This window comes from Lissotriton vulgaris, chromosome 5 (genome assembly GCF_964263255.1).
Source record: "Lissotriton vulgaris chromosome 5, aLisVul1.2, whole genome shotgun sequence".
NCBI lineage: Eukaryota > Metazoa > Chordata > Amphibia > Caudata > Salamandridae > Lissotriton > Lissotriton vulgaris.
The window spans coordinates 779,793,008-779,819,275 of NC_141693.1; the positions used below are offsets into that span (position 1 = coordinate 779,793,008).

The 26,268-nt window shown below is 45.9% G+C and overlaps 1 protein-coding gene and 1 pseudogene across 1 annotated transcript in view; one reads left to right on the forward strand and one right to left on the reverse strand.

The window, feature by feature from the left end:
• SEC31B (SEC31 homolog B, COPII component) overlaps positions 1 to 26,268 on the forward strand; it is a 1,335,991-nt gene that overhangs the window by 464,756 nt on the left and 844,967 nt on the right. Inside the window, exons 10-11 of the mRNA XM_086922250.1 lie at positions 22,101 to 22,206; positions 24,395 to 24,573. Of these exons, the coding sequence (XP_086778376.1) occupies positions 22,101 to 22,206; positions 24,395 to 24,573 (285 nt within the window). The remainder of the gene's footprint in view (positions 1 to 22,100; positions 22,207 to 24,394; positions 24,574 to 26,268) is intronic.
• Positions 15,218 to 17,820, reverse strand: LOC147711546 (DNA replication factor Cdt1 pseudogene; annotated as a pseudogene).

Sequence of the window (26,268 nt, forward strand, 5' to 3'; positions counted from 1 at the left end):
CAAGGAGATCATCTATGTACTGGACCAATGTTGACTCTCCGGGCAATTTTAAATCTTCCAGGGATTTCTTTAACAACTGATTAAAGATAGATGGACTCTCAGTGTACCCTTGAGGAATTCGACACCATGCTAATATGCGATCTTGGAACCGGAACGCAAAAATTTGTTGGCTATCTGGATGCAGTGGAACTGTAAAGAAGGCATCACATAGGTCAATGACCATATACCATTCTGCATCATGCGGAATCTGGTATCAAATTATCACTGGGTTTGGTACAACTGGACAGCAAGGAACAACTATTTTATTAACCTTTCTCAGGTCCTGAACTATCCTGTAAGTTCTGTTTGGCTTTTTGATTCCCATAATCGGTGAATTACATGGGCTGCTTTCAATCACTCTCAAAACACCTTGCTTAATGAATTTTTCAATCACAGGAATGACACCCTCAATTGTTTTAGGTTTCATTTTGTACTGGGGAATGTTTGGAAAATCTACTCCTTGCCTCACAGTAATTTTTACTGGGTCCACATGTTTCATTAAACCCATTTCATCACCAGTTAAATCCCAAATTTTCGGATTAACTGCCTCTTTCAATTCTTCAGGTAAATTGTTTTTATCAAAAGCAGAGAACATTTTATTTTCTTCGTCAACCATTAACATTGTTAATTTATACAAACCATCTTCTTCTGAAGTCTAAAGCTCAATACCATCCGGTGAGCAGTATATTTTGCAGTTCATTTTGCACAATAAATCACGACCTAATAGGTTAACGGGACTGCTGTTACAGACAACAAATCTGTGTTTGTCTTTGTAATTTCCAATTTCTACATCAACTGGTTTTGTCAAATCTGTTTTTATTTGTTGGTTAGCTACGCCAACTACCTGTATGGTTTCACCCAAGAGAGGAAGGTTTTCAATTTCCACTGATGTAATAGTAGAACAGGTAGCACCAGTGTCCACAAGAAAAGTGATATCTTTGTCATTCACTTTACCATTTACAAATGGACCTGCCTGATCTACCTCAAGAGTGGCTCCAATTACACACTCTTCCTCCTCTCTCAGGCACCGTCATGAGTAATCCTCTGAATCACTGCTCTTATTTTCTTTCAGCCAAAATTGTTGAGAGACATTCGACACATTTACTTTTTGTGATCTGTTTACCTGTTCAGCTCCGCAGAAACCCGTCTCATGGAATTTGGCTCTGCTGATTCAATTGGCTTTGCTGATTCACTAACTGTCGCTGTAGCGGTTGCTGATGACTTATTTCATTGAACTGTCGCTGTAGCTGTTGCTGCTGATTTATATCAATCTGCATCTGTGGATTTAATGATGAATTTTTTTAATTTCTGGGCGGATTTTTACACTCACGCTTCCAGTGGCCAATTTCACCGCAAATAAAACATGGTAACTTTTGTTTTAGCTCTTCAATGTTTATATTAATTTAGGCTTATTCACAAAGTTCCCTTTGAACCTTCCTGGATTCTGCTGAAAGTTTTTATTTTCTAAGGTTGCTATCTGCTGTTCAGCTACCTTCACTTGTGCCCACATTGCCTTTTCTTTGAGTTTCTTTTGTTTTGCGTCTAACTCATCACTGCAGTATTTTGCCTTCCTCAGGATATCATCGACTGAAAGTGATTGCCAGCCGACAATTCCGTTTCTAATCATTTCTCCAATTTCAGGTTTCAGGCCATAAACAAATCTATAAATGAAGTGGCTCATGTCACTTTCGCTTAATTTTTCATAGCCACTGTATTGTTTAAATACCAGGAGTAATCTTTCATAAAAGGAATGAACTGATTCTTTTGGTTCTTAGTTTGTCCTGTCTATTTTAACCCAATCTACTTCTTTTGCAGGAATCTTGTTTTTCAGCCAGACAGTTACTTTGTTAAAGAAATCCATGACATCGTCTGAAGGAGCACCTGTTATTCTATGTCGAGGTGGTTCCTCTTTAGGCCAACCAACAGAAATTTTGCATTCTGTCCAAAGATCTGATGGGACAATATCAAAGAAACCATCAAGATCAATCCACAGAACTTTCAAGACCTTAATGAATCTGTCAACCTGACGATACCATTCTACTGGCTTTTCTCTCAGCAGAGGAAAATCATTTGTAAAGAGCAGAATGTCCTGCCTTGTCCATGGAACATGAACATAACCCCCACCAGCTATTTCCCTCATAGGAAATTCACCAAAAACTTCTCCTCTTTCTCTCTTTTCTTCTTCTCTTTTCTTTGTCCATTTAACTCTCCATTTACTTAATTCACCTAATCTTTTTAGACACACAATTAGTTCTTTTACATGGGTTATCCTGCCTATGGTATTTAGATTCTCGATATCTTTCTCAGAAAAATCCACTCTGTAATGTTTTTGCAATCGTTTTTGGCGACGCAAGTCTATTTCTAATTCAGCAGCCACTTCTTCGAATTGTTCATATTTATTTTTAGTTTTCCACTGAATGCTCTTGCAAATGAATAACAGTTCATCATCCTGATATTGTTTCAAACAGTCAGTACCAATTGTGCCAATAATTAATTCTTCTAAATCTGCTTTTAATTTTGCAACATCAAGTTGTTTAGACTCAGGAACCTGTTGAGGAATCTGTGTTGAATCTGTTTTATTTGTGGTCTTTTCTAAAGAACCAGAATCAGAATCTGCAGCTGATGGTGTGGCACCATTTGACAAACTTTGATTTAAAGTTAAATTTGGCATTGTTTTGTCTCTGTGAATTTCTGTTAATTCAGAATAAAAATTTTCAGCCACTTTTTGAATTTCTGCATTAAATGGATTCGTTAAAACTGAATGTCTCTTTTCACCCTGCTCAAAAACTGGTACAACAGGACCAATTGTAACTGGTACTGTTACTGCTTCCATGCCTTTTGTTAATTGCTGAATTAATTCTCCCTTTGCTTTTAAATATTCTGAAATGTTTGGTATATTTTCAGGTAGCTCTGCCTTTTTGTCATTTTTCGTAAAATTATTTCTCAAATGTGAAACCTCTGGATAATTTCTGCTTTCTTTCGGAGTATTTGACTTTCTTCTTGATCTTGGCCTTTCAGGTAATTTCAAAAATCTGGGTGAATTTTCATCAATCTCTCTAGGAGGTGCACTAGGAGAAATTCCTGAAAATCTTCTCGGGGTAGACTGTGAACAGCTTGGCTGATAAGGTGGTGGATTAATAAAAATTTCTTCTAAAACTGCATCATCTAAAACTGCATCATCTAACTCTTCATTCTTTTGACCTGATGCTTCAACAACCATTTCTATAACTGGGTAAAAACCATCATGCATGTCCCCTTTTCTCCAACGACGCACTCTATCTTGGTGAGTTTCCCTATTTATACCTCTTGGTGTTCCCCAATTTTCTCATTCGAGCTCCATCTTTTCAACTTCCCATTCAACTAAAGCTTCAAATTGCGTGGGTCTGGGCCTTGGCGAAAGAGTCATAATTTTTTCTCTTTAAGTTTCTTAAAACTTTAACATTAAACGATCCATCTGCTGGCCAGGCTAAAACACCATCATCTTTGGTATATTACATCCAATTTTCAAACCAGAGAACCGTATGATAATGTGATGGGCCCTTGAACTAGGAGAACCCCGCAACGCCCCGGAGTGGTGGTCCGCCGCTCCTCTCTCACCTTGCCCGTTGTCCCCACAGCTGCCAGAGAACACGTGGATAGAGGAACAGGACGGCTGCGGGACAACATCTGAAACGGGACCTGGCTCCTTTAAGTGGAACGACGAGGAAGTTGCAGCCCCGCCCCCTTACAGCGGAGGGACGTCAAAAGGCAGAAGTGTTTCTTCATCGACGGACGGCGTTTCCCTGGAGGATGTAGACGGTGCGGTAAGGAGAAGGAGCAACGCGAGGGAGTATCCGGAGGAAGAGGACGAAGCGCAGACGAGCCCAGCTGATACCATCAAGCCTGGAGGCCAACGACTTGGTGCATCACCCCGCCACGTTCCCGAGGGAGGAGCGTGGCTTAACAAGGTACGGGGCAGAGTTGCGGGGTGGGTGGGACGGAGTAGTCTCCCTACCGAGTGAAAGCCGCCGCTAAGTGTAAATAGTGTCCCCTGTGCCCCTCCCTTCACGAGCACTGAGAGCTCTACGTGACGTTAGGAACAACCTCACCGGCACTTGGTTTCCTGAACTCCCCGACCCCCAAACTCATTATACTGGTCATCCCAGTAACCGTTATCTTCTCCTTTTGCTTTCTGGGTATTGTGGTCCCGACGAGGAAGACATCAGCTACTGGCGTATTGACAAGACCGGACACCCTCCTCAGAGTCAGCGGGATCTTCGGAGTAGAACAACGGAAGTACTCTGAACTCCCCGGTTACCAGTACCTTGTTCTTGTCACCGAGGACCTTGTAGGCTGTGACTATTACCCTTGTTCAGAGACTGCAAACCCCCCCCCCTTCCTGAAAGCTCTGTTTGTTATGCAGAGGAAGACCTATATCCCAATAAAACCCTCGTTAAAATCACTGATTAAGGATCCGATCTTTGTGTTCACACCGAGTCCTGTAGTATCTGCAGGGCAGTTCCCAGCTGAGCAACCCCCCCTGGGACAGATAAACAATCGCAGCGCGGACCCTGTGACGTATACTGCCGCTGCAGGGAAGCTGCGCGTATCAGTGTCACTCCGTAAACTCACCCCTCCTTTACAAAATATTTTCACAGCGCCATTTTAAAACAATATTTTTCAATGAATTTCAGTTAATAACTACAGAAAAACAAACCATTTGTCTGTTTCGCTAAATAAAGTGATAGTTTTACCAGGCATTCAAGATTTCACTCCCTTGAAATAGACAACGCTATTTTCACAAAAACAGTTTTACGTATTCATACGGGAAACCTATTCATGTATACATTAGTTTTTTGGCAGGACTCTAACCAACCAATAGAAATCCACAAACGCCAGTAAGAATAGACGACGCCACCTTACCCTTCACACAAGCTCGGGAAATTCCTACTACTCTTTTCGCAACAAGTTTTAAAACGGACTCTTAGTCCCTATACTCAGAGCTACGATTTCATAGGCAAACCTCACTAAACATACAACCTGTCATACCTAAAATCCCTAAACTTGTGTTGTACGTCCACAACACTTAGTGATATTTCAGTACCACTAACTTGAAAACAGAACAAATGAACTGTGTAACTTCACCTGTCACACTACTCTGCCGGCACATAGGATTTTTTCTCACTGCTGGAAAAAACCTTTCGACAACATATAACAACTAGACAAAACTTAACATGTGTTAAATATGTATCCTATGTTATTACCATGTAACATGTCAGTTACCATAGTAACCGAACTCTGCTACCAGAGATTTGATCCAGCGGGTCAAAGGAAATTCAGTCTCTAATGTACAACCCTACACCACAATACTCACCATTATTCATAAAATCTATCACTTGGCCCATAAATCTCTGAGATATAAATTGACCAACTGAATCATTGACCTAATTAATCAAACACTTTCATAAACATTTAATTAAGTCAAAATCATAGGCAATGGATTAACTAATGGTAACTCAAACTAAACAAACAAGACCAGCTTGTCATTTAAAAATCTATTTTATTTACTTTATTTATCGAGCAAAGAGCATTTAAAGGTTTAATTCTTTATTAGCATTTTATTGAGCAGCATTATTTTATTAGAAAGGCACATTAGACTGTCAGTTTAAATCAAATCAGCATGAGAAAGGCTTGAACATTTAGGAACTCATTCCCTAGACCCTAATTCCCTAACTTAACTAAAGAAACCTAAAGGGAAAAACATAAGTTCGAAAAGATCTTACGTGAGTCAAAAGTCCGACAGCATCTCTGGAGCACAGGAACGAGCCAACAGAGCTCTTTCCAAGGGGGCAATTTTTATACCTTTTCTCTATCTAAGACTAACTAAAAGAATACAAAAAAATGACCAACTCGAAGCGTGATTGGTCGAGAAATGTCAGACCATGAAGTCATTCGCCTTCGACATTGCAAAATCCATATTCTGTAAGAGCGGCATTGTCTTTTTTCTACGTGTGTCACAAGCTCTTCCGAGGCTTGCAACATTTAATGAAATTGTTTGTTGCTTCCTCTGCCCAAGCTTTTCCGCCGCCATGTCCTGTCCTTGGCATTGAAAGTTATACAATGTTTATCTCAGCATTCAGCACAGCTCAGCTTCCGCAAGTTTGTTTTTCAAAGAATTATGAAGAAAATGTTTTCTTTCATTCTCTGCTGTGCAATGCCCAACTCGACAGGACTTCGGACATCCATTTTAGAAATAGGCAACAGGCCTCTTTTAGCAAGACTCTAGTATGCAAGGAAACACAAGACATCAATTAATTCAAGTAATGATAATTATTCTGTTACCCACCCCCTTCACTAATGTTAACCCATTAGTCTATGTTACCTAGCTTTATGCACAAGAGAAGAACAAAACGCTGTCACATGAAAGACACAACATAAACAAGAGCACATTTAAGAAAATGCACATGCTATTTTTTAAAACAGGAGCAGTTAATGTTTGACAAACCAAAAGACAAAGTTAATATATTATTTAAACGTAGTGACAAATGCAACAAGAGCACATATTTTAGTCCCACGTGTTCGTGAGGGTGCACATTATTCTAGGTTGAATTAATACAAAAACATGCAACACTCATTAATGTATTATAAATTATGGGAGTTTAAATCGGCGAACAAATTCTTAACTTATTTCTGAAGTCCGCTTCATCACTTCAAAGCTAGGGAACCAAGTTTGAGTCTCAGCTCAAAATCCAATGATTCTGGGAAAATAGCCTAAATCTCTCGTGCCATAAATGTCCTTAAATGGTGCTCATAAAAAGTGCTGGGGTTGATAAGTAAGTGCCAGGGCTGAGCACTGGAAACCACTGTCTCAAATTTAGCACTGTTCATGACTGCTTTGAGAAATGCACAAACACTTAAACAGACATCATGACCATGTAAAGGTTGATGGAAAAACACAGCATCCCTGCACTTATGTAAACTTAGTGATATGAAAATAGGCTCAATAAATAAGATAAAAAACGTTTCATAAAATTGGCAAATGAGCATAAAGTACATTATGGTCTGGCCAGATGATCCATTACAGGGACAAACTAGAACCTGTGACCCCGAGGAGCTACCAGCACCTGTGAAATTCAGAAGAGCTGTACCACGAGGCGGTACTGAAACAAAACAATAAAGATCTCTCCCAGAGAGAGAGTGGTATTGCAAAATGAAGTACTGGCTTCTAAGGTATATACAGGGTATGATACTCCCTAACAGTGCTTTTACTATACTCAATGTGTTGTTATTTACAATGGTAATAGCTTAAACTCTCACAAATGTGAGACCTATTGCATTGCAAATGCTTGTTTTACATTGCACTCCTCTTTGCTGTTTGAGGCTGTGTAATTTTAAATTGTAAGTCGCGCATCACACACTCACATCCCAGCCATGCGCATTTTTCACAACATTTCTTGTTTTGAATAGTCCACTTTAGTTGGACCTTCCTTTATGGCTCGCTGAGTGTTGTCCAGTCCATTTCACGCTCGAAGATTTTACTTTTAAGTAGACCGACAGAAAAGAAGTTGGTACATCTCCTCCATTCCCACTGCCTTACCTACCTGATACAATGCAAAGTTCTTATTAAAACTAACTCCTTCCTGGACTTGAAGATAAGGTATAGATTCAATTAGTCAAAGCTTCAAGTGGTTTACCTTTTCGGAGATATCCTTTCTTTTAATTTAATTAACTGAATCCAACTCAGTCATGCAAGGCCAGCTTGCACCAAAAACAGATAGTCCTGCAGGGCCACTCTGAGGACCAATACATCTAAATGTGACAAAAAGCCATTCTAAATTTTTGAGGCAGGTGTCTTTTCAATTTCTTTATTTAGAATAAACTCACTTCCATGAAACAGCAATGCAGATAGGTGTCAGGTTACATTTTGTTAGGATTTTTTTCATTGATTGTGTGCTGGACTTCTAGTTCTGCATTTGTTATGGCCTGCACTAATATATTCTGTAAATACCATCCCAATCTTTTTAGCACAAAGAAACGCAGGAAGACACAGGAATGGAATTTGCCTTTGCTGTTAGTGTGATAGTCTTTATCCTTGCTGTCTTTTTTAGGTTTACTTGTGAGAGATATCATACACAAGTAGGGGTTTCCCACCCATGCTTTGCTTAACATTTGTTGGCTTCATTGTCACAGGTATGTTCTGCCTTCTAATAGGCCAGTTATACTGCCTCTCTCGACTGGAGGAGCATGGATCAAGTACTGATTGCTTAATTTTGATTGCTGTCCTTCCACCGATTGTGCAATGCCTTTATATTTTCTTCATCCCTGTCATCTTGTTGAACCTCTTGCCATTTGTAGCTGTTTTACTATGCCACATTGTTGGACAGGCCACATGACGGGCCGCTCTCCCCCGGCTCGACCAGGCCCGAGCCCAGTCACGCAAGCACCACACACCACCATTGCACGCCCTACGTCCCCTCAGGGACCCCTGCCCTCGAACATGATAACCTCGTGGGTCCGATCCACTGCCGGCCCATGCACCCAGCCCGGGCCGCCATCTTGGACACCTCGCCACGAGGCCGCCTGGCCCCCGATCGACCTCAACCCTGGGCCTAGCCCAGCCTCAGACAATCCGGCACCACCCTCCACCCAGGAGGTGAGCGGGCTACTTGGCAAGTCAATGGGAGAAAGAGGTGCCGATGGCTCTCCCCCCGCCCAGTGCCGCTCGCCCATCGCCTCCCCGGGCGCTGGCTCCACCCCCCTGCTGGGTGTCTGGACTCCCTCATCCCGGACCTCCCGACCTCCAAGTGCGAGGGTCCGGACATCAAAGCACGCCAGCCCTATAACTGGGGCAGCTCCAGAGCAGGAAGTCAGTTGTATCTTGGAGTCGAGAGACGTAAGAGGAACTCATCCTGGACGGACTACTGGCGCTGCCGTAGCTCTGTCCTGTGCACCATCGTCCTGCCTGTTGGCGCTGCCACAGCCGTCGTAACCTTCATCCTTCACCGTCGTCCGGATCTGCTGGCGAGGCCGCGGACCGTTGTAACCGTCATCTTCATCGGGACCTGCTTGGCTTCTCCACGGCCCGTCGACCATCCTTCATCCATCTCGGGACCTGCTTGGCTCCTCCACGGCCCGATCAGCAACCACGCCGAGCTCGAGGATTGAGAGCTATTTAACTCATTGGTAACTAAGACTGTCCCGCTACCCTTTTTCCTCAACCAGAGATCAGAACCGAGGGGACCCCTGAGTCCAGACCTCCTTGTATCATATCGACGTAACCTAAGAATTGCATATAAAGTCTTGTTAACCTTCAATCTTGTGTGGTGTCCGTCTGTGGGGGGGAAGTTACTTATCTGTACAGTCGTTGGAGACGGCTCTCCCTGGAGACCTCTCCCCGTAATCTCGGCCGACCCTCCCGGTCCGTCTAACATTGGTGGCCAGCGGCGCGATCCGAATCACCGCATAACGTACAGAGAGTAGCTCACCCCACAACGAACAACAATGTCGACTAAAGAGAGCGGATCAACTGAGAAGTTCCAAATGGAAAAACTAGAGGAATACAGCCATCGTGAACTAAAGCAGTTCTGCATCGAACTAGGTATCGCTACCACCGGACTAAGTACCAAGGACGATTTTAAGCATGCCCTAGAATCTTGGGCAGAGACCGGGGATGTCGAAGCCCCTGAGCAAAGCACCGCGAAAAATACCAACACGGCCCCTGAGGGGCAAAGAACCAGTCTCTCGCAAGACGAGATCCAAGAAAGAGAAAAAGCCCGACTACACGAACTCGAAATGGCCCGACTCAAGATGGACATAGAACTCAAATTGGCCGAGCAAAAAATAAACTTAGAGCACCTTCGCCTCCGAGAAGAAAGAGAGGAGAAACAGAGGCAAAGGGAGCTCGAGGAAAAAAGACTAACGTACGAGCACGAACGGAACCTAGCCGAGATCAACCTGCGCAAACAGAATAAAGAGTTAGGGGTGCCCGACAGACCGTCCACCCCAGGGACCGCGGAGAAAAAAGTGCACATCCCCAAGGATGTGGTCCGAGAATATTTTCGAGAAGACGACATCCAGCAATGGTTTAAGGCCTATGAAATCGCGATGACTGCGCACCGGATCGATAGAGCCGACTGGGGAGCCGGCCTATGGGGCAAATTCCTCAATGAGGGCCGCGATACTCTGTTACAGCTCCCAGACCACCAGATGACCTCCTACGACCATATGAAAGCGGCCCTCCTCACCCGCTATGGCCTCACGCCCGAGATGTACCGTCAGAGGTTCCGAGACTGCACACGCATTCCAGGTACAACTTGGGTGGACTATGGAACGTACTTTAGCCGAGCCTTCGAAGGCTGGATCAGAGGGAACAACGTCACGACCTACGAGCAGCTGTTCAATCTGATGGTATGGGAGCATCTGTCCAACAATTGCTTCATTGAACTACGCCAACACCTCCTCGACAGCAAGTTAACCGATCCCCGGCAGCTCGCAGCCGAAGCTGACCGGTGGGAGATCACCAGAGTGGGCCGGAATGGGTCCTACGAGCAGAACAGGAACAACAATGGTCACTACCGACCCAGAGGAGGAGGAGGGGGCCAAGGACGAGGAAGAGACAATACTCCGGCCACCCCCGCTACCAGCACCACCCCCCCGGCCAACCGGGGCAGCACCCCGGCGCGACCGGGATACAGAGCCAATGTTACATGTCACCGATGCCAACGAGTCGGCCACTATGCAAACGACCCAAGCTGCCCGCAGTATCAGAGTCCAAGACCCCGCCTGGTGGCCGCCGCGGCACTAGGGGAAGAACAGATCTCCGAGGAACAAGAAACAGGCGAGCAAGAGTATCAAGAGTGGGAGCCAGCCGCCATGACTCTCGCGTGCTTAGGGGGAAGAGACATGGTCCCGCGGGTCCCCCTACCCGCTAACACCCAGAAGTACAGCCAATGGGTGAGCATCAATGGACAACGGGCCGAAGCCCTTCGAGACACCGGGGCCAGTGTGACAGCCGTCCGCTGTCATCTGGTGACCCCAGAACAATATCTACCGAACGTTCTCTGCCCTGTGCGATCAGCCGACAACTCGGAAAGTCTGTGTCGGATGGCCTGCGTCCCCTTTGAGTGGGGAGGGGTCTCCGGCATGTTGAAGGTAACGGTCCGAGACGACGCCCCCGTGGAATGCCTCCTCGGAAATGACCTGGAAAGCTCCCCGTGGGCAGCCGTGGAGCGAAAAGAACACTTGGGGATGTTGGGCGTCCCAGACTGGGCGTGCGTCACCACCCATACGCTCGGGGAGAAGCTTCGATTGGTGCAGCGGCACAAGGACACAGACACCGGAGGGAACCTCTGAACACTGATAATTGATGTATTTCACAATTTAAACAGCAGCCAGGTTGTTGTATCCACTGTTTATGCCCCGAGCCATGGTTGGCTCGTGACATCATACATTCTGTTTCTGTTGCTCTCCTGCGCGAGAGCCCCCTTTGTCCTCCCTGCCCCCTCATTGGTCCCCCAACCTTACACACCATCCTCCAGCGGTCCCCTGTCACCCTAACGGCTGCATTGGCAGGTGGTAGCCAGAGCCGTGAACCGCACGGATGTGTAGGGGCTGTTATAAATAAAGTACTTGAAGAACCCTACCAGAGTCTCAGATTTGTTCCTACACAGGGCTCAAGTGCCTTCATTGCACTAGAGCCCTTGACACACTGGCTACGTCACTGGCTACTGTCCTGTCAAAAAGAGCTATTTACTTTTATCAACTTGCAACTTTTAGCTCACAAATCATACGGTTAAACAGGAATGCCTTTGACAGGCCCGTGCCAGCCTTTGAAGTGAGTCCTTTGTGGAACAATGTGGTGTCGTGGCATGCGCCACCTTCAAAGGCTGCACGCGCGGAGCAAGCAGGGCTTTGTAGGGTTCTGACGAATCAAGTTTCACCTGGCTTTAAGTCTTTGATTTCTGCTTGTTCTCCGTAACTTAAATTGTAACATAAGTCTTGGCGCGTTCTTTATTTTCACAAGAACAACAAGCATTTACAATGCAATGGTTTTGCCTTTGTTAAAGTTAGAGCTATTGGCATTGCTCTTGACATTATTTTTATTTATGTTTTTTTTACCATAAATAAATGGCATTGTCATTTACAATGCCACTAGCTTTATCTCTCGCAAATGACACACACAAACACACACAGAGCCCCCCCACACACACACCCACACAGAGCCCCCCACACACACAGCCACACAGAGCCCCCCACACACACAGCCACACAAAGCCCCCCACACACACAGCCACACAAAGCCCCCCACACACACAGCCACACAGAGCCTTCCACAGACTCACACAGAGCCTTCCACAGACACCCACACAGCAACAGGGGCACAAGCAGGCAACAGGGGCACGAAAACGGAGGCACAAGCAGGCAACAGGGGCACGAAAACGGAGGCACAAGCAGGCAACAGGGGCACACGGAGGCACAAGCAGGCAACAGGGGCACGAAAACTGAGGCACAAGCAGGCGACAGGGGCACGAAAACGGAGGCACAAGCAGGCAACAGGGGCACACGGAGGCACAAGCAGGCAACAGGGGCACACGGAGGCACAAGCAGGCAACAGGGGCACACGGAGGCACAAGCTGGCAACAGGGTCACAAAAACAAGCACAAGCAGGCAAAAGGGTCACAAGCAGGAATTGTAATTTAGACAGAGCTGAAGTGGAGAACGGTCAGTAGGGAAGTAGTGCGGCTGGTGCAGTGGGACCAGGCCGAAAGGTGAGAGGGGTATGTCTGCACCCCAGTTTGGACAGTTTCCACTACCTATCAGGAATTGGTGGGAGGGGGGCGTACTTCTTGCTTGCTTTAGGGCTGTTACTTCGGGGACGCAGTGCACGCTCTTGCCTGCTGCCACTGGGACACGACAACAGGCAGGGAGAGGACAGGCTGGGAGAGGGCAGGGAGGGGACAGGCTGGGAGAGGGCAGGGAGGGGACAGGCTGGGAGAGGGCAGGCTGGAAGTGGACAAGCTGGGAGAGGACAGGCTGGGAAAGGTCATGGAGGGGACAGGCTGGAAGAGGACAGGCTGGGAGAGGGCAGGCCGGGAAAGGACAGGCCGGGAGAGGGCAGGCCGGGAGAGGGCAGGCCGGGAGAGGGCAGGCTGTGAGAGGGCAGGCTGTGAGAGGGCAGGCTGCGAGAGGGCAGGCTGCGAGAGGGCAGGCTGCGAGAGGGCGGGCTGCGAGAGGGCGGGCTGCGAGAGGGCGGGCTGGGAGAGGGCGGGCTGGGAGAGGACGGGCTGGGAGAGGACGGGCTGGGAGAGGGCGGGCTGGGAGAGGACGGGCTGGGAGAGGGCGGGCTGCGAGAGGGCGGGCTGCGAGAGGGCGGGCTGCGAGAGGGCAGGCTGCGAGAGGGCAGGCTGCGAGAGGGCAGGCTGCGAGAGGGCAGGCTGCGAGAGGGCAGGCTGGGAGAGGGCAGGCTGGGAAGCAGAGAGGGTCTTACCTGAGAAGTCTGCCAGCGCGGAGCTCTCCGGGGCGCAGAGCAGCAGCAGGGCCCAGCAGAGCAGGGCGGGGGGCGGCAGGGGCTCGCAGAGGTGTACTAACCAGCAGAGTGTGGGCGGCAGCAAGACCGGTTCACTCCCCCCTGGTCACTGGTGGACTTTAGAGTGACATGAGGGCCACCGTTTCCACTCGCTATTTAATGTACAGGACTCGCTCCGGTGCCTGGGATGTCCCGCTGGCATAAAGCGCAGGAATCGTATCATAGTGGTCTTTGCATATGCTTGTTTTACGCACCTGCAGAGAGTAAAATGGATTGATTTAACCCGATATTTCTCTCAGTTTCCAGACAGTTCAGCTTTGAAACCGTGAGCAATGCTTGCCTCTTTCTGTCTCAAGCCATTCTGTCTCAAAATAATGCACTAACACCGAGAACTTTCAGGTTAAATGGATTCATTGTATGCCCTGAATGGGCATAAAAGGCGCGCGGCCTTGTGCCCTAGTACCCAGAGTTTAGGGACCTGTGGTGGAGGCGGACAGGGCCGGTCTCCATCTTTCAGGAGTTGCTGCTGATTCAACGGTGAAGCCCGGCTCGGCTCCTTAGGTGAATTATACCCAGGGGCTCCCCTCACCGCACCTCAGCAGTGCTGAGCCAAGGGGTCACCTGGTCCCTTATTCTCAATGAACTCCTGTGACATTAAAAACGAGGCCGCTGCTCTGATTGGAGGCCGCTTCAGCCGTCGCTGGTTTGTTTTAAGACGTTGCAAGTGTGAGCAAATCAGTGCTACAACAGCCGTAAAGTTCCCCAGAATGTTCTTTTCTACCCGGGCTCAGCACAGGAATGAAAATGAATGTGTTTGATTGGATCGTACACCGCGTCAGCTGCTGAACACCTCAGGATTGTACGCCAGCCATATCCCACTGGGGGACGCTTTGTGACCTATGCAGTCAGGGGCAGTCAGTCGTCTCTACTCTTGTACTCATGCGCCACCACCCGCAGGGCTCAGCTGCCACAGGTCGCGCTGGGATGAGGAATCCTTTCTCTGAGTTCCTTCTCTTGTGTCGCCAAGCCTTGGTGTGCGCTGCTCGCCCGGTCACCTGTGCCACTGGTTAGAAGACATCAGGTGTCTCTTTGTTTCATTCGCTTTGAACTCGCTCGTGTTTCTGGCGCAGGTTCTTGGCCCGCACAGCTTGTTCCGTCTCTCATCGACACCGGAGACAGGGCAGCAAATCTGCAAAGCGGAGCTTTGGCGTCCATCAATGATGGAGCCCGGTCCGCTGGTGGCAAACCGGTAGAGGAAGAAGTGGGGCAAGGATAGGATGCTCAGTGTCCCGGCTCCACGCAGGTTGATTTTCACCGGTGATCCTCAGCAGAAGCAGATCGTTTCTTCACATAGACAACTGCAAACGAATAACACCACCCACAGTACCTAACTCAGGAAGTAAATCATGGCTGCCACGGCTGTCATCAGGAAACACACGTCATTATTGGATGCGTTTTGCTGTCGCGTGCAACACTTTAACTGCCCCGTAACGGAAGCAGGTTAAACGTTGCAGGCAGCCGCAGTTTCGAACCCGCCCGGGGAGCGGCGCAGCGAAGACTGATCCGCCTCCATTAATGCAGCAACCACTGCCTTTTACCACCCCTCCCCACCCTGCGCAAATACGGCATAGTGGATCTGTGGGATCTTTTTAATTAAAACAATATTTTGCATACAAACAGGCTGAACAGATGGCACAAAGGTTTGACCCAAACATAATAGGCTAATAAAAATACAAAAATGTGCAAATTAACATGGCTAGCTCTATAAAAAGGGACTAGAAACTTCATGATTCTAAAGGGTGGTTTTAACCCCCAAACCTCTATTCATATTTACATGTGGTGCAAACGAACAAATCTAGTATTGACCCTTGCCTTCCCCACCAATCCAACCCATCTCACATCAGCCACATCCTTGAGAAGACTATAGTTGATAGATTGTACAGTGCACCAAGACCACAGACAAACAATTAAATAAGTCTTGCTGACATTGTTCGACTAGCTTGGTCAAGAATTATCTGTTTTGAATCTAAAATCTTGGCCGATTTAAAGCATTTTTAAAAGGGGGCATCTGCTGTAGAAAAATTGGAAAACGTATCAGCAAAAACAAGGTTTGAAAGACCCGTAGAAGCGGACCAAAACAGCAATTTCCAGGTACCAATAATCTTGCAACATACTTCAAACAAAATGCACAATCTGCATCAAGTATTACTGATGACAAATACTAAATTTCCAAAACTGATCTGCTGCAATAGTAAAAGTCTGCTCAGTCATGTAACGCTTTGAAAGGGCTGTGCAAAGCTCAAAGTCCCATTCCAGTGTAAATAAAGTCCAAGCGAAAGCGCAGAGGTTACAGTCTTTCTTCTTCCTTCACTTTCTTATCCAGAGCCTCCACAACAACGCAGAGTTCCACGGTCTTATCCAACTTCAAGTAAGTTTCTTTACGGATCGTGTGAATGCCAAGCCAGCTGGGCACCAGTTCAGCGAGGAGGCGAAGGTGTTTCTCCATCTCTCTCTGCGTCATTGAGGAGCGATAGCTGCCGATCACTCTGTTGCAGGAGACCTCCATGGTCAGAGCTGACTTCTTCCCAGACACAAAGACGTTTCACAATATCCGGGCCATTTCTGGAAGCCTGGACATCACAGCGAGGCGCTCTTCTTGCTGAGGGTTCCGGGTCATTAAGGCCTGAATCTTCTGAGCTTTCTTTGCTCGGATCCTCTCCAGGAGGGACTCTGGAACTCCCTTCAAGGCCACAGGAACGCTGGCGACGGGGCCCGGTTTCACTGGGTTCGCTTCTTTCGTCTCTGCCACGTTAGATTCCACAGTCCGCAAGGCCAGATTTGCGAGAGCTTTTTCCACCTTGGGTGTCATCATGCCACGAGCCTTGTTCAGCACGTCTTGCGCTGTCGTCAACGTATTGACCTGTGGAGGCAGCGGGAGCTCAGCAGCAGGAATATCTGGTACAGTATCTACATTAAAGCGAGGGTGCCAGCGGGTGATGCTGTCATCAGGCACTACCAAGCGAGAATCCAAAGACTCCAGGAAAGCCCTGTGATGTCTCTTTACTATGTTCAGAATGTTGTCTCCAAAGATGCGGCGCCGCTCCAGAAGGCAAGATGCAGAGAGCTGAGGCCGTCCATCAGTCTTGTCATTAGACACCAAGGGCTCAAGCGTGAGCTGATAGTCGGATTTCTTCATGCCATCCTTGTACGTTGGGATATTGTTCTCCTGACGGAAACGGTAGGCTGTGGGATAAACCGTTTTAATCTGACCAATGTTACTCTCCTCAAAAGGCTTGTGCATCATATCCTGCACGCCTTGCTTCACTTTGGTGAAGGTCACAGTCTCACTTCTGTTGAAGAGCATTCCCACGATTGTGTCCATGCTGCGGAACATCTCGGCCAGCACCTTGTACTTGTAGGGTAAAGACAGTCCAGGGGGAACATCCTGGGCAAGGGTGTGGAAACGCTGGTATGCTGGAACAGGGCTTTCCTCACTCCTTTGCACTCTGTCACCGGACTCAATTAGCATGGGTTCCTCCTCTAGCTTTTTGGCTTTCTGCACCCGTTTACGCTCTTCTAACTTCTTCAGCCGCTTTTGGAGAGTCTTGAGATCAGAGGTGTTTTTTACAGGCAGTGCTGTTGTCGGACCCTTGGGGGAAGAGGTGGTGTTAGTAACAGATGTCGTTGGTGGTTTCTTGGTCACCGGAGAGGTTGATAGATTCAGTTTCTGGGTTAGCTCTTGGATTCTCTGCATGCGTGATTGGAGCTCAGCCAGGTTTCGGGTTGGCTCAGCCTTCACTTCCAGAAAACCGGGGTCCTCTTGCCATCGGCTGTCCTGCTTCAGCCCCGGTGAAAGGATGCCGTTGGCCGGGTTCTTGGCATTCTTCTCCAGGGATGTAGGGGTGGACGACTGAAGGACTGGTTCGGAGGTCAGACTTGCAACCTGCTCAAAGGCCGGCACCTCTACCCCGGGGAGGATGAGCTTCTTGCGGGCGGACCGCTTGGCCTCCACGGGCTGGGGGTCGCTGTTGGATTCTGGCCGAACTCGCTTCTTCCTGGTGGCCGAGGAGCGGGGGGTGCATAGGGCGGGCGGGTCCAAGCCGGCCGGCGTGCAGGGCAGGGAAAGCTCGACGGTCCGCGAGGGGCTGAGCGCGGCGGGCTGCTCGGCCAGCAGCTTGCGGCTCTTGCTTCCTCGGGGCCCGGAGCAGGGCGGGGTGCCCGCCTTGCTCTGGGCGAAATAATCGGTCATCCGAAGCTGGGCCATCGCGGGTCACAATGGAGGGATACACGATGTTCCGAACTGCCCCCAGAGCCCTCTCAGGCTCTAAACAACAATGGGTGCGAGATCGCACTACGGGGGGGAGGGGCGGACACCGACAATGTGTCCCGACGCCCCTCTCCCCTTGCAGGCACTCACCAGGTCCGGCGGCTGCTGGAGGAGAGCTCCCGCTCCTCGGGACTCTCAGGGGCCGCGGAGGGACGTTCTCTTTCCCCGGGGCTCCTCCTGTGCTCGGGAGCCTCGGGACGGTCGGTGCAGGCTGCTTCCTCCTTCCGGCTCTCTCCTCCTCCTCCTGCGATGACGCGGAAGGGGGCTCGGCCGGCTGGGCCAATCCCAGCGCGGCCCGGGCTTGAAGGCGGGCGCTGCTTCCTCCTCTCACTCGGGGCCGCGGCGGTGAATACACGGAGCAATGCCGGGTGGGCACCGGCCTTAAATCTAAATATTAAGCGAGGTGGGCACTCGCTCGGGGTACCACAACAGCGGCAAGGTCCCTGGCAGGGTGGGCACCTGCCAGCTGACAAAATACTCGAAAATCAGAAAGTAAAGCTTTACCGGCCAAATAAGTAGGCAGGTGCCGGCAATGCCGGACCAGATTCAGGGGCGTTCCCGGCTTTTGGCTGACGTAGCGTTACGTAGCCAAAAGCCAAAAATTCTCGGGAACGCCCCCAAATCTGGTCCAGCATTGACGGACAGGCCCGTCTTCCAATGGCTAGCCTCCATTTATGGAGCTAGCCAATAGAAGACGGGGCGGGTTCCAAGCCCCATATACTATTCTCATTAGTTTTTTTCTAGCACATGCGTACTTCGTACGCATTGGCTAGTCAAAACCTAAAAAGCAAAGAGCCCGTGAGTTTTGAAAATGTAACTTTAATGTAACTTTAAGTGCTTGTCTTTAACGGCAGCAGTGCTGGAAGCATTCCCTCTCCATATTATGTTGTATGGTCCAATCTTTTGCTTCATTGTTTTCTTTTAATGTCTACTTTCTAAAAGAATATATGCTGGAGCTGAAAACTTTGCTGGAAACCTGATCCCCTGTCTCTTTATCTCACTTTCCAGTTTCTTTTCATCCTTTGTTTCTCTCTTAGTCACTGTTTTTCCGTCTCCTCTTCCTCCTTCTTTCCCACTTTCTTTTGTGTTTTTCTCTCTCTTGCTCTGGACCAAAGTATGTGGAGGAATAATAAGTGGCAGTCCCCAAAAAAGAGTTGTGGGGCCCACCTACAACTACAGTCTTAAATTATAAATGTATTGTTCGGGACAGTAGGAATTTGTTATCTGCAAAACAAGACACACGTCTGTCGTTTAGCTGGCACAAATGCATATATGTTTTTTTAGGTCCAACTTAATACTATAAAGATCCTTTAGTTTAAGCCCTCAGGATTTTTTGCAGAAAGATGAAGTAATCGTTTCAGGTTCACGCATGATGTCAGATTAGAAGTAGTCGGTCTTTGTTTCACAGGCACATCACAGGATTAATGACGAGTCAGTCTTCAAACTGAAGGATGACATATACGGTTTTATGTCGGCAGGGCCGGACTGGGAACTCAAACCAGCCCTGGCAATTCAGTCCCCGGGGGTTGGGGAGTGTGCTAGTGAGAAGCACTGTTGCTGCTTTTGTTACGGGGGGGGGGGCGATATTGCAGCACTTTTGCAAAACCATTCCCCAGTAACAAAACCGGCCCCCACCATTAAGAAAACAGCCCCCACCTTTCTGCGTGTGTACTGATATCTCACAAGGCCTTTTTTGACCTCAAACCACTTCCTGGTCCTGAAGAAAGCCTATCAATTTAGGGTGCAAAGGCTGGAACATATACCATCACAAGGATATTCTAGACCAATTCAGTCCTAAAAATATCTGCCTCTTTTTTTCTTTTTAATCTTGTCCCAGGAGCTCAACAATAAAATACTTCAGGCTTGAAGGAGGATCCTAGAGACATTTTAAACCATCACACTGAATTCACGTCTATCACAAACAAGCATTGCTAATAGGTCTCGCCTTTGGGACCTTATAACTGTTTAGCCATGCAACACTTGATGTTGTTGCACCAAGGATATTGTGCTGGATAACTAAACACTTATAAGGTCCCAAAGGCGAGACCTATTGGCTATACCAGTGCTTGTTTATTGCAAGCATATGCTACTAAAAAAAGAAAATATGCTGCCACCTAAACGTGCTACGCAAACAAAACGTGGCCACAATAAGTGTGAAAAACTAATTTTAAATGTAAGCAAAATAATTCACTAATGTGCTTGTTTTACTAGTGATTCCTTTTAAATAGCAAGCCTCTCAGGTGCTTCGTGCATTTTATTATTTAGGAAGCAAAGAGGGCTTAATCACCACCTAATCAAATCACTGGCACCTACAATGTTACTGTGTGACTATATACTTGAAACATTAAAAAAGAGATGGAAAGTAAATCAACATTTACCCTGAAACCCGAAATGCATGCAAAATTAATAGTGGACTTTATAAGGAAAAATAAAATGAGAAAGCACACTTGGAATCGACACTCACTGAAGAAAAGAAAAGTATTGTCAGGTCTAAGTGAACAATGGGCATAGGCTTTGTGCAGGCACTTAAAGTGAATGGAGCTAATGGGTGAAGTGGGTGGAAGAAAAATGGGAATGACAGTGAAACAGACCAATGAATGACATCCACTTAACCGAAATCCTATCTGTGTATATGATATCTTATGCGTAAAATGTTTTTTGAAAAACAGTTCCATGGTGAGACAGATAGAGTTGGCCAAAAGGCCTGCTCTAAAAATGCTTGATGCAAGCCTCACTTTAACACAGATGCTAGACGTATTCCACAACCATTGAACAAAGGAGTGTTGAAACTAACATTAATAATAAATGAACGCGTTATGAGATACCATTCTTATGTTGCATTCCTATTTGAATATTGTCTGATGCTGAAGATGGTTTCTTATCTGGACAGCCAAATGCTGGCATAATTGCATTGTGGATTGCCTACCACTAGCCTTCCATATTTGAACATTTTTTCATGAAACATTCATTTCATATGCACTATGTAAAAGGTGCCTGGTTATTGTTTTTAAAGTATTTCTTTCATTTGACAGCACAAATATATTCTAAATAAGCAAGACAGAAAAGCAGAAATGTATGTGACTGACTAACTAAATGGAATATTTTCATATTTGAAGAACTGTTCTTTGATTTTCCCGTTTTAGCCTCATCCCTTCAATTAGGTTTAGTATATATGATTTCCTCTGCATCTAAAATACTCCTGCACCCAAATCGCTAGGTGTTCCACCATATAATAACCTTTTAGAGAGGATGGAGGTTGTGTATAGGAGGGGAGCACATGCACACTAGGAGTGTGTATAGAAGACACACTTGTATGAAATTCTTAGATCAAGGGCATATGTATTTTGTGTTTTAAGTGCAGGGAGTGGATTATTTTCGTTTCATGTGAAGATGTATTGAATTACTTTGATTCAGGCTTTGGTTTGTCTTGCACATAGTTATGTAGATCATTGTTGATCAGGCCTCTACTGTTCACAAAGTGACATTCGTCTAGCCTCAACTCAGGAACTTGTCATGGAAACTTCTCTTCAGCTAGAATCTTACTATAACTCATTAAGGTTTCGAAATTAACATATGTGATTAAGTGTTGGTGTGAGGTACAAGTGCTTAATGGTGAAAGAAACGTGTATCTTTTCTTGCACTCAGTTACAAAGCTCACAAGATTTGAGAAATCGTAAGAGTGAGAACTAATTGTCATATTTGATGGCAGTGATGTTTTACAACGTTTGACATCAGTGATCACACGAGAAGTCACCAGGTGAAAAAATACAAATTATAATAATTGGACTCACTCCTTCCAAAGATAGTCGAGTAGCACTCTGCTATATCCAAAGTAGCTCGAGCTACATACCGATAGGGTATGTCAGAGGGTTTCCTTTGTGATTTGTGATTAAGTAAGTAAATGTACGTATTTATAGCTTGGAGGAGCTGCTCTGAAAAGAGCTATGTTTATAGTTCAGGTTCTAACCCTTCCTAACAGGTATGACATTGTGCATGTTGTGAGTGAGCTGAACTCGACCTCCAAAGGTGAGTCACACTCGCAGAGAGTGAGACTTGAGGTCTCTACAGTTACTTGAACATTCGTAATTTGTGCACATGTTCAGCTCTTGCTGTGGTTGGGAGGGTAGCTTGTTGATTACTTAATTGCATGTATGGTATGGTCATGGCAAGACCATTAACTCGGATTTTTGGAAACCTGTTTGTTACTCAATAAGTAACTTCTTTTCACAGGGTTCAGGCAACATTTCTGCCCGGGCTACTTCCACTTCCTCTTCTCCGTCAGAGTTCAGCCTTCTTCCTCCAGAACCAGCCAAATTTGAAATCCCTATAACAACAGGTACTACATCCACCATTTGACATCCATATTCAGGTGTCTGTAAACATTAATATCATAGTTGGTGCAGAACATGAAATAATAGTTTCTGTTTTAATCCACGAAAAATAATTGTATTTCATTTTTAATTGTATTCATTTTCTTGTTGATTGTCACTGAAATCAGTACATACTGTATATCTGTTTGATTCGGGATGGAAAGGTATATATTATTTTCAGTGAGGCTCCACAGTAGTGCCGACTGTAAATGGAAACACTGGGTGGAGTGTGGCTCCGTTGTGAAGAGCAGGGAAGTCTGCTGACATACATCTTACAGTGGGGTGGCTGGTGCCCCTCAGACTCTCCTCCGCGTGGTCGGTCTGGGAGGGTGCACCCTCTTCTCCCCACTCACAGTACTGGAATGGTGTCCAGCTTTAACTTAGGAATGATATATCCTTTAACAGCTTCCTTCTAATACACAATTGGCATGTCCCCTTATAAACTGTGACTGTGCCACTCGACAGTGCACAAGTTATGAATGGTTGTGCCGTTCACTGGCTGGATACACTGCCTGTTTCCTCTGAGCAATGCATACAGTCCAATGTTAATCGCTCAAAGGGTCGCAAAGCCTACCTTTGGCAATGCACATCATAATCATATCTTGGTTCATTTTGCTCTCTTGTCTGACTTTATTTTGGCTGGTGAAGGAGGGTGGTAGTTGTTGGTATGCCCGTGGGAATAGAGACCAAGAAGTTGTTGAAATTTGAATAGGGATTTCAGGTGATCTAACTATTTTTGAGTTTTGACCTAGTAATAATGAGAAAAGACAGAGATCAAGAAATCCATTATCATGGAGTGCCGCTGCCAGTGATGCTAGCATTATGAGAAACAAGATGACGCATTTATTATGAAACCCCAAGGAGGCATGAGGGCTTCTCAGGATATTTCTTATCCACCCAGGAACTCGACTGAAACACCACAGAGTAAAAGCAGAATGTGTAATGAGTTCTTGCATATGTGAGAAAGAGGTTTGGCCATTATAACAATATCTTTTGTCTTCCCGACCATGCTAAGCGTCATCCACACTTTTGACCTGTTTAAAATAAGAGCTGATGATCTTTCCATCTATCTCTTTACAAAGGATCCCAAGTTTAGTTTGTGAATTTATTATAGAATTATTATCCTAAAACATTATGCAGATAAATAGGAGACATAAAATATCTGTAAATGTTTTTGTAAGTCATCAACTTCTTTCAAAATATCAATCTACAGTTGTTAAATTCAAAATGGATTTCTACATAAAAATGTATAGAACAGTATAGCTGCAAAATGTTTCTCCTTTAGGTTGAGTGTCACCTGAAAAATAAGACCTGGTCTGCACCAAAATAATTTGCACTGGAATATTTTGTAGAATACATAATTACTGCACCCGGTGTTCCTAAAACAGACGTCTCCACAGCACTTCTAACAACTAGAAGCTCCAAATGGTTATAATGGGAGAACTACTTGTTAATCTTTTGTATTGTCCCATATATTAATATAGGCACCTAATGATCATTGCCTCCCATACATTTTCCTCGCACTTTTACGTTGGTGGTCGTTAGGGTCCTTGCAAAGCTACAGCAGTGTGATCCGCATAAAGTGGATGGCATGTGCCATGTTTCCACTTCCTGGTTCCACCAAGAGTATGTTCTTTGTTATTGTACTCATGCCTTTACCTCCCTTCAGTTCCGTACCTTTGTACAGCACTCTGATACCCGTACGGGTCATGTTCACACTTCATAAAACATAACAAATAAATTAATAAATAATAATAGTTGAGTGAAATGAAACCTATCACCTTCATGTATTTGTTCCGTCTGCTTTTTTTTGTACCTTGTGGGACTGTTTCTCATGCCTGGGATCTCTGAACAATTTGGATTGAGTAAGCTTTGTGTAGTAGTCAACCTGAATTAATCGTAATGTAACCCTATCCAAGACACATTCCATTGTCTTTTTCTGGAGTAGCTGGGCTTAATTTATATCACAATTTACATTTCTTGATATGAACCTGGTCAATATGATCCCACTGTGGCGTTTGATGTCTAGTTACTAACATTTATAGAGGCCATTAATCATTGTGTCCATTTCTGATTTGAAATTGTTTTTGTAGCATTTGGTTTTTGGGCTTAATGCACATTGTGTCTTGTTTAATATATTTTCCTACAATGTAGATACAGATGGCCTTGTCTGCCAATCTCTTCTGATTGGGAACTTCAAAGCGGCAGTGGAACTTTGTCTGAATGATGACAGGTTTGCAGATGCAATAATTCTTGCTATTGCTGGTGGTGAGAAGCTTCTTAGAGAAACCCAACAACACTACTTTTCCCAGCAGAGAAGCAAGATAACATCGGTATGTGAATGGCAGCGTCCTATTTTGTTTAGGGTATATGTGCATGTGTAGCTTACTGTGTTCCACCCAGGGGCCACTTAAGGCATATGATCAGGCAGAGGACTTTGGGATGGTAGGCATACCAGGAGAAATGGGATGTGAGGGTCTATTATTACACTATCAAAGGGAACCAAAACACATCGTAGTCGTGCAAAACAAACCAGGCATGCATTTATAAATTTGCTCATGACTTTGTGATTTTGCTCTCTTCTCAGATAGACCAGGAAGAAAGTTATGTTGAATGGGCTCCTAGGATGCATAATTTTATTCATCTATCTTCAGCTGTTTGAAATTTAGTAACACCAGTAGGTAGCATCATATGTTCTGACCTAACTCTCATTATGTTTGGGACATGGAAGCCAGCATCATGAGAGTTTTAAATTCCACGGCACTGGTCTTTCACAGATTCACTTTCTTGAGTCATTCACCATTCTTGAAGTATGGGTCACTCAATAACTCTATCATTGCAGTCTAAGGCACTGTCAGGTTGAAAAGGCCCAAACAGTTCTCACTTTGTTCGCACATACATCTAATTCTAAAAGATTCATACTTTAGCCAATGAGTTGAGCGTGCTTTTTGGCCCACCCACACACGCTCATATCTGATTTCTACCAAACCTCGTGTGGAAGGGGGGTACAGAACTTTGTTGGTGCCTCCAATCTGATAATCCACTTTTAAAGTCTTTCCTTAGGCTTTAGGTGTAGTTGTGACCCTTCTGCCTCTTGGAAAAAAACAACATAACAGAGAAATCCAAGAGGAGTCTTTTGAAAGCCTTTGATTCTTGTGGGAAATTTAGTTTTTTTTCAGCTTACCCTCCAAATATGTCTGTGTACTGTCTTTGCGCGCATCACAAAGCTAAGCATTGTAAAATATGCAGATCATTCTCTTTCAAGACCCTCAATGATCATGAGGGGAGGCTGTTTACATGGATCCAGGAAAACAATGCTACTGAGCACCCCTATATAGGAGATGATTCTGAAGCCAGCTGTGATAAGTCTGGAGAGTGAAAGGCAGTAAATAGCTGAAGCCTCTAAGGAAATATCAAGACTAATATTATCTTCCTCAGGTAAACCTGAGAAAAAGAAATATAAAAGCCTCTGAAAACATTTGCAGGATCCGATAATCCAGACAAGACGTGTAAAAAGAGGCATTCTCCCACTCTCATGCCTCTGCTGTCATCTCCTCTGATCAAAAAGTTGAAGACAACCCCAAAATCGATGGTAAGGCAGTAGACAGCATCGTTAATGGACCTTGGTTGACAATACTGAAGATGAGAAAACAGCTGACCCGGTAAAGTCCACTGAAGTCAGTGTCTCAAAGCTTCGCAGACACCACCGTCAATGACAGAATCAACAAGAGCTGTATTGAAGGACTCTTAGCTAAAAGGGAACAGCTGAAAAACCACAAATGTCAGAGACCATCGACGACAACACAGCCAACTGCGTTATTGTGGCTGACTTCATTAGCCATGATTACTTTGCAGCCAGGCCAGAAAAGTTCCACCCTAGGCACCCACTAAGCTACTGGACATGGAAGATGAAACTGACTTGGATGCTGATGACCCTTTTTGGGGTGGCCTACAGTCTAGGACAAGTAAAAATCAATTGTCAAGACACAGAAGAATAGGCATATGTACCTGAAGCACAGCCTGAAACC